Source organism: Rattus norvegicus, chromosome 7, assembly GCF_021556685.1.
Source record: "Rattus norvegicus strain SHRSP/BbbUtx chromosome 7, alternate assembly SHRSP_T2T, whole genome shotgun sequence".
In the NCBI taxonomy this organism is placed as follows: Eukaryota; Metazoa; Chordata; class Mammalia; order Rodentia; family Muridae; genus Rattus; species Rattus norvegicus.
Window position 1 is genome coordinate 21,620,473 of NC_141540.1, and position 9,593 is coordinate 21,630,065.

At 42.5% G+C, this 9,593-nt stretch overlaps 1 protein-coding gene across 1 annotated transcript in view; it reads right to left on the reverse strand.

Moving 5' to 3' along the window:
- LOC148004504 (ubiquitin-conjugating enzyme E2 R2-like) overlaps nucleotides 1-8,068 on the reverse strand; it is a 31,093-nt gene extending 23,025 nt beyond the window's left edge. The window contains exon 1 of the mRNA XM_087559378.1: nucleotides 7,986-8,068. Within this exon, the coding sequence (XP_087415504.1) occupies nucleotides 7,986-8,009 (24 nt within the window). The 5' untranslated portion in view covers nucleotides 8,010-8,068. The remainder of the gene's footprint in view (nucleotides 1-7,985) is intronic.
- Nucleotides 8,069-9,593: the final 1,525 nt, after the last annotated feature.

Here is a 9,593-nt window from a genome sequence, read left to right on the forward strand (position 1 = left end):
GACTAGACAAGGCTGCCCACTCTCTCCCTACTTATTCAATATAGTTCTTGAAGTTCTAGCCAGAGCAATCAGACAACAAAAAGAGATCAAAGGGATACAGATTGGAAAAGAAGAGGTCAAAATATCACTATTTGCAGATGACATGATAGTATATTTAAGTGATCCCAAAAGCTCCACCAGAGAACTACTAAAGCTGATAAACAACTTCAGCAAAGTGGCTGGGTATAAAATTAACTCAAATAAATCAGTTGCCTTCCTTCTATACAAAAGAGAAACAAGCCGAGAAAGAAATTAGGGAAACGACACCCTTCATAATAGACCCAAATAATATAAAGTACCTCGGTGTGACTTTAACCAAGCAAGTAAAAGATTTGTACAATAAGAACTTCAAGACACTGAGGAAAGAAATTGAAGAAGACCTCAGAAGATGGAAAGATCTCCCATGCTCATGGATTGGCAGGATTAATATAGTAAAAATGGCCATTTTACCAAAAGCAATCTACAGATTCAATGCAATCCCCAGCAAAATACCAATCCAATTCTTCAAAGAGTTAGACAGAACAATTTGCAAATTCATCTGGAATAACAAAAAACCCAGGATAGCTAAAACTATCCTCAACAATAAAAGGACTTCAGGGGGAATCACTATCCCTGAACTCAAGCAGTATTACAGAGCAATAGTGATAAAAACTGCATGGTATTGGTACAGAGACAGACAGATAGACCAATGGAATAGAATTGAAGACCGAGAAATGAACCCACACACCTATGGTCACTTGATTTTTGACAAAGGAGCCAAAACTATCCAACGGAAAAAAGATAGCATTTTCAGCAAATGGTGCTGGTTCAACTGGAGGGCAACATGTAGAAGAATGCAGATCGATCCATGCTTATCACCCTGTACAAAGCTTAAGTCCAAGTGGATCAAGGACCTCCACATCAAACCAGACACACTCAAACTAATAGAAGAAAAACTAGGGAAGCATCTGGAACACATGGGCACTGGAAAAAATTTCCTGAACAAAACACCAATGGCTTATGCTCTAAGATCAAGAATCGACAAATGGGATCTCATAAAACTGCAAAGCTTCTGTAAGGCAAAGGACACTGTGGTTAGGACAAAACGGCAACCAACAGAATGGGAAAAGATCTTTACCAATTCTACAACAGATAGAGGCCTTATATCCAAAATATACAAAGAACTCAAGAAGTTAGACCGCAGGGAAACAAATAACCCTATTAAAAAATGGGGTTCAGAGCTAAACAAAGAATTCACAGCTGAGGAATGCCGAATGGCTGAGAAACACCTAAAGAAATGTTCAACATCTTTAGTCATAAGGGAAATGCAAATCAAAACAACCCTGAGATTTCACCTCACACCAGTGCGATTGGCTAAGATCAAAAACTCAGGTGACAGCAGATGCTGGCGAGGATGTGGAGAAAGAGGAACACTCCTCCATTGTTGGTGGGATTGCAGACTGGTAAAACCATTCTGGAAATCAGTCTGGAGATTCCTCAGAAAATTGGACATTGAACTGCCTGAGGATCCAGCTATACCTCTCTTGGGCATATACCCAAAAGATGCCTCAACATATAAAAGAGACACGTGCTCCACTATGTTCATCCCAGCCTTATTTATAATAGCCAGAAAATGGAAAGAACCCAGATGCCCTTCAACAGAGGAATGGATACAGAAAATGTGGTACATCTACACAATGGAATATTACTCAGCTATCAAAAACAACGAGTTTATGAAATTCGTAGGCAAATGGTTGGAACTGGAAAATATCATCCTGAGTGAGCTAACCCAATCACAGAAAGACATACATGGTATGCACTCATTGATAAGTGGCTATTAGCCCAAATGCTTGAATTACCCTAGATCCCTAGAACAAATGAATCTCGAGACTGATGATCAAAATGTGAATGCTTCACTCCTTCTTTAAATGAGGAAAAAGAATACCCTTGGCAGGGAAGGGAGAGGCAAAGATTAAATCAGAGACTTAAGGAACACCCATTCAGAGCCTGCGCCACATGTGGCCCATACATATACAGCCACCCAATTAGACAAGATGGATGAAGCAAAGAAGTGCAGACCGACAGGAGCCGGATGTAGATCGCTCCTGAGAGACACAGCCAGAATACAGCAAATACAGAGGCGAATGCCAGCAGCAAACCACTGAACTGAGAATAGGTCCCCTATTGAAGGAATCAGAGAAAGAACTGGAAGAGCTTGAAGGGGCTCGAGACCCCAAAAGTACAACAATGCCAAGCAACCAGAGCTTCCAGGGACTAAGCCACTACCTAAAGACTATACATGGACTGACCCTGGACTCTGACCCCAAAGGTAGCAATGAATATCCTAGTAAGAGCACCAGTGGAAGGGGAAGCCCTGGGTCCTGCTAAGACTGAACCCCCAGTGAACTAGTCTATGGGGGGAGGGCGGCAATGGGGGGAGGGTTGGGAGGGGAACACCCATAAGGAAGGGGAGGGGGGAGGGGGATGTTTGCCCGGAAACCGGGAAAGGGAATAACACTCGAAATGTATATAAGAAATACTCAAGTTAATAAAAAAAAAATGTACATGTATGGGGCTACAGATATCTCTTGGTAGTTTAGAATGTTTGATGTGGAGCTGGAGAGATGGCGCCACAGTTAAAAGAGCACTGACTGCTCTTCCATAAATCCTGAGTTTAACCCCAGCCACCACATGGTGGCTCACAACCAACTACGATGTGAGCTGATGCCCTCTTCTGGCACACAGGGGTACATGCAGATAGAACACTTATGTAAAATGAATAAATAAATCTTTACCAAAATAAGGGAAAAAATGAATACTTAATGCCAGTTACTGTAGAAGACCTGAGTTTCTCTCACAACACACACAAAGTGCCTCACACCTCTCTGGTTTTAGGGGATCTGATGCCCTAACATGTCTGCACGAACACGGTCTATAAGCATATATGCAGGCAAAACACTCACATACATAAAATAAAAATGACCCAAGGCAGGGTCTCTGTTTGGTCCTGGACATCCTGGTACTCTCTTGGTAGAGTAGACTGATCTCAAACTCAGATCCACCTGACTCCTGAGTGCTGGAAACTAAAGAGATAAGAGATGCACTATCGCTCTCCAGCTAAAATAGAATTTTAAAATGTGTATTAGAAGGATACCATTTGTCCCTTTGAAGAAAGAAAAAAGCTTGTCTGAGCCAGGAATCCCAGCCCTCAGAAGTCAGAGCCAGGCAGATCTCTGTGAGATTGAGGCCAACCTGGTCTACAAAACGAGTTCCAGGACAGCCAGGGCTACACAGAGAAACAAGGACAACAACAGTGCACAGTTCTCCGTCCATGGCGGTACTCATGTGTATGAGTGTTTCCTGTCCGTTTGCTGGGTGTGCAGCCGGTGCTTGCGGAAGACGTAAGTGTATTGTATCTCCTGAAGCTTGAGTTACAGATGGATGCTGGGAATCAGACCAGAGGCCTCTGCAAGAGCAGTCGGTGCTCTTAGCTGCAGAGCCAGCTCTCCAGCCTTTTATGGTCCTTGTTAAAGGCCAGAGAGTAAAATGAACACAAGATAAATGTCAGCCTCCTTGGACAGCAGAGTGAGCTACAGACCTGCAGCCCCACAGCTGAGAGTTCTCCCATCACAGGGAGCTGCACCCACAAACCCTCAAACTGTGACTCATCTGTAGATTCTTCTGTAAAGTATTTTGTTTACAGCAATATAGAAAGCAACTAGCTTGGGCAGTGATGACAATTTTTGGGGGGAAATAAAATAATAAATAGGGCGAGGAATGTGGTACACAAGTGTAAGCCAGCCACTGGGGAGCTGAAGCAGGACTGCTCTGAATGGAAGCTGCCTAAGCCTAAGTGTACATGTGTGTGTGTGTGAGTGTGCATGTGTGTGTGTGTTTGTGTGTGCGTATGTATGTGATGCGTGTTTGTGAACATGTGTGTGCTGAGTGTGTGCATATGTGTGTATGTGTGCAATGAGTGTGTGTGATGAGTGTGTGTGCCTGTGTGTGATGAGTGTTTGTGATGAGTGTGTAATGAGTGTGTGTGTGCATGTGTGTGTGATTGTGTGTGTGTGTGCATGTGTGTGTGATGAGTATGTGCATGTGTGTGTGATGAGTATGTGTGCAGGTGTGTGAGTGTGTGTGTGATGAGTACGTGTGCAGGTGTGTGAGTGTGTGTGTGTGATGAGTGTTTGTGATGAGTGTGTGTGAGTGTGTGTGTGTGTGATGAGTGTTTGTGATGAGTGTTTGTGATGAGTGTGTGTGTGTGTGTGAATATACATGTGCATGAGCGTGCACAGGGTGACGCAGGATAATGAAAACAGCATTAAGGGTATACAGGGAGCTCTTTCAACAGCCATTCTCAAAACAAGGCCAAGAAGCCTCAGCCCTTAAGCACTGGCTGCTCTTCAGAAAACCCTGGTTCATTACCAATACCGCACGGCAGCTCAAGGGACCTCACACCTTTCTTCTGGCTCCACAGGCATTGCACATATGTGGTACACAGTCGTCCACACAGGCAGACGTCCATAAACATAAAAAGATAAAAAACCAAGATCCACAGCCGAGTACAGTGCTCTCACCTACGAATTCTCAGGATCTGGAAGGCAGAAAGAACAGGCAGAGGCAGGACTACAGTGACTTCACACCAACCTGGGCTACTGTGACCCTGTCTCAGTCTTACTCTCCCCAAACCCGGAGCACCAAACAAAAGGGGTATGTGAGGATACAGCGTTGGGGTACATACTTTAACTCCCACCACTGGGAAAGACTAAGCCAGGACTCGAGGGTGTGCATTACCCAGGGCGATGCAGTGAGACACTGCCTCAAAATATCCAAAGTGTCAACTGTTTCTGAAACCTCTTTATCCTTTAAACTTTGTGTATGAGTGTTTGACTTCCTGTGTATCTGTGGTGCACATGTGTGCTTGGTGTCCATAATGCCAGAAGAGGGCACTGGATCCCCGGGAACTGGAGTTACAGACAGATGGCTGTGAGACACTGTGTTGGTGCTGGAAACTAAACCTGGATCTTCTGCAAGAGCAACAAATGCTCCTAACCATTCAGCTATCTCTCTAGCCCCATGTAACCTTTTTAAAATCTAAAGTTGCTGCAAAAATCATTTTTAAAAGTTTATGTCAGTGGCTTTTAATGTGGCTAAAACATTTCGACAATGAGAACAAAACATACAAATAGTGCACCAAATCTTAATTTTTTTAAGAATTTTATATTTAGAATGTCCATGAGTTTAACAACAATGAGATAGTTAATAACGTCTCTGGTTTATAAGGTCATAAAACTGCCACAGTATAACCTGTGTATGAAATCCTAGTGCATTATCTTTAGACTTGTCAGTTGATTCCTAGTTAGGATAAATCATTAAAGCTAGTATTACAGAAATTACAAGTTCTATAAGATAGTGGATATTTCTATCTTCCACACAGAGAATAACTCGATTTAGTAAAACCAACATAGTGAACAAGAACAATCAAGAAGTGAAGCAGAAAAGTGATTCCGTCTGTCTCACGCTCGAAGCTTTGCTGCCCCAATAACACCGAGCAAAGGCTGGGCCCAGGGATGTGCCCACTGTTGCTGGGATAGGATGTTCAAGTCCAGCACTGGCAATGTAACAGTGGAGAGAAAGGGAGAGGGAATGGAAAAGTTAACACAAATGACTTGCCAGTTCCAGGATTCAAATATATGTCTTTTCCAATTATATCTCACTACTATCAGACAGCAAATGCCTGGCTTGTTTTGTCCAAGCTAGCCTTTAGGTCCTGGGCTCAGGCTCTCATGATAGCAGGCTTTCCCATGCACTGTAAGCTGAGGTTCTAGGGTGGGGTAGGGTGAGGATGGTAATGAATATTTTATTTAAGTCATCCTATGTATAAGGTTTGTAGTCATTTGCATAAAGACAACAGTCCAAGTAGATTCCAGTTGAATGCTTTTGAGCACAGGAAAAATGTAACTAGAAAACTACTTAATAAAAAAAAAAAAGAAAAAAAAAGAGTCTCACTATCTAGCCCTATCTGGCCTGGAACTCTCTAAGCAAACCAGGCTAACTTTAAATTCACAGAGATTCACCTGCCCTCCAAGTGCTAGGATTATAGTGTACAGCAGCATATCCTGCAGCCAATACATTTCTTAACTGTAAATAACAGTACAAAATGGAAAGGAATCTTTTTTTTCCCTCCAGAAGAGAGCAATACAGATGGTTGTGAGCCATCATGTGGTTGCTGGGAATTGAACTCAGGACCTCTGGAAGAGCAGACAGTGCTCTTAACCTCTGAGTCATCTCTCCAGCCCTATGCAGAAAGGAATCATACTGGGTAGTATAATTACTGATGGCAAACCCACATTGAATTTATTTTGTATTTAAAGATCCATCTTTAACCCTGCAGATAGAGGAATTGGTTCTAAGCATGAGATTGCCGGTGTTACAGACATTGCAGTATCCACCCCTGGAGATTCGAACACCGAACGAGAACAACAGGAACTCCACCTGGATCCTCTCCAAAAGCCGGGTGCACTCTTAACCGCTGACTCATCTCTAGGGCTCCAACTAAATTTCTTTTTGTTCTGTGTTTCTGCCTCATTTTTATAACTTTCATAAACATAGTATTTTTAAAAGAATTAAATTCACAATTATTACAGTAAAGTTTACAGCCTTTTTGGCCATAACAGTACTTAATAAACTATAATCAAAGTTTGATCCTCACACACCCCCATACAGGGTTTCTCTGTGTATCCCTGACTATCCCAAAGCTCTCTCTCTAGACAAGACTGGTCTCCAATTGAGATCCACCTGCCTCTTCTAGGATTAAGTGTGTGTGTTTGTGGGGGGTACCACAATTCGAACTCCATCTTTTGCTGTTTGACACGTCTGTATTTATTGGGGGAGAGGTGCCATGGTGTGTGTAGACCAGAGGACAACTCTGAAGAGTCAGTTCTCTCCCTCCACCATGCAGCTTCTGGAAACTAACTCAAGCTGCCAGGCTTGGTGGCAGGCGCCTGTTCTGGTTGAGCCTTCATGCAGTGCCTTAGTGTTATGATTATGTTAAATACTAAGAGAATATCACAGGCGCTGTTTCTGGAGAGGTAACCACACATCACTGTTGTCATGTGTATTCTAGCTAGAAAAACAAAAACAAAACTGTGCGTGCCCAGAACCCACTTGGGAAGCCCCGAGGACAATGAAAGACAGCCTGAAATCCATCAGGAAAGTTGTGTCAAACCCAAATTAACCAGGAAGTGCAATGAAGACACCTCACAGGAGAGGGTAATGCACAGATTACTCAAGTACTGTCAGGATGCAGCCCGAAGCTAAGTATGTTTCATGTTTCAACCACCAGTTCTCCTAGAAATGCTGTCTTCAGGACATTAGCTTGTTCTCAGAAGATTTATTCCAAGAGGCTCGAATGCTCAGCTGTAACCCCTGACAGGAAGCCAGTCCAAATCAAGTGGATAAGTTCTCCGCCCCAAAAGCCCAGTCGCGCACAGCAACAGGTAACCCTCATTATGAGGGCTAGGGACACACACACAAATACATTTATATGACTTTATTAAACTTTTAAAATGCAAATGTTAACACACGAGCATTATAATCTTAGTAAGCTGCTAAGGCTTAATCTTTAACTGGATTATAATTACTACATATTATAATTAAACCAGACACTACAAAGTAGGAGTGCAAAAATCATGAATATTTCCCTGTAGTTAGAGCAAAACACACTTTTCTGAGATATCCAATCTACTTTAGAGGTGGGCGGGGGCTGTGCTGTTCTGACTGGGCCCAGATCCTTGTGCATGCTAAGCAGATGCTCTACCACTAAGCCCCCCTCTCTAGTCCAAACCACTTCTTTTCTGTGTGCTGATGATCAGACTCAGGGCCCTGACTGGTAAAGCCCTAACCTCTTGTTAAAGAACTAATCTGAAAAAACAAAACCAGACAGTTATGACAATGTCTCTTACATCATAGATGTTGGGGTGCCACATTTTGGTCAAGAATCTGAAGGTAGGTGGTGAATATAGGTAGTCAATCGGAAATTTAATACGTGCCTGAAAGAGAAAGACGATATGCTAATAAACAAGGCATTATTCGTTTGCCTAATAATTCATTCTTTTCCAAATAAACAAAATTTCTTTCTAATAAGAATAAAGTATGTCATAGTTATTAGCATGTTCTTTTAGCATCTCATCAAATACTGATATTAAATTCCCCAACCCAGAAGAATGAAAGGTAGGCTGTGCCCAGTGCTGAGGCTGCTGCTGCCAGGCAAGGAGGGACCCAGACCACGGCATACAAACGTGCACTCTGCAGCCACACCCGTCCTCATCCTCTGGCTACTGTTCTTATGCCAGACAAAACAACTGATACGGTTTTCTAGTAAAGATTACAGAATCAATACATTTTCTTTTTATTGCCATCATGCAAACATTACCTCCCCAATCAGAAACAATGCTGCTGCCCCCTTTGGACATCCTTTCCTTCCAGGGGTTTTCATTACACACTTCCCCTCCCACACTGAGCCTCGAGACTCCAGTTTACCTTCCAAAGCTCATAGTTCAAGCTCATACGCATCTCCCAGCACTAAATAAAGGTTTTAAAACTTACATGTAAATGTGTTATCTATGTACTGGATGTTTGTGTGTACACGTACCATGTGAGCCTTGTAGCTGTGGAGGTCAGAGAGGGAGAGTAGGCCCTGGAACTGGAGTTATGAATGGCTGTGAGCCACCTCATGGGAACTGGGAACCAAGCCTAGGTCTTCTGCAGGAGCAACGAGTGCTTTTAACCATGAGCCGGCTGAGTAGCTGGCTACTCTTAACACTTTCTTTAAACAGGCTCTGAATGCAGCTCAGTAATGAACACTTCCCTAGCATTCACTCCCTAGCCCTAAGTTCAATTTGAAGAACTGACAAAAAGAAAATTTTGAAATGTGGGTAACAGAGAGGCAAAAACCAACAAGGTATAACAATGTATGTACCACAATGTGTGCATTTATGTTAACAAAAGATGACTCAAAAGGAAATTTTAGCATGTAGACATATGAAATTCTATATTGCTTTTGCCTGTATCACATCATAAACATTTTTTAATTATAAAATATTCTTATGCTGGGCCAGCCTGGGCTACTTAAGATTGTCTCAAAACAGAAAGGGGGTGCAAAAAAGATTGTCTCAAAACCACAAAAAGCTAGCCCAGGTGGGATACATCTGTAACTTGAGCATTTGGCACAGTGAGTTGAAGCCAGCCTGGTGCTGCTTTAGACTCTACAGAAAAGTAAGCACTTGTTTGGGCAGTGATTACTTAATAAAACTGGAACTGTGCATAGATTAATGTGGCCCCTTTCCAAAAAGATACACAGTTTATGATGTAGTCCATATCTTATAACAAATAGAGCAATGTTCTGAGTGTGGTTATCAATGTTAAAATAACCTGATTATCGGCAACCAACAGATTGGGAAAAGATCTTTACCAATCCTACAACAGATAGAGGCCTTATATCCAAAATATACAAAGAACTCAAGAATTTAGACCGCAGGGAGACAAATAACCCTATTAAAAATGGGGTTCAG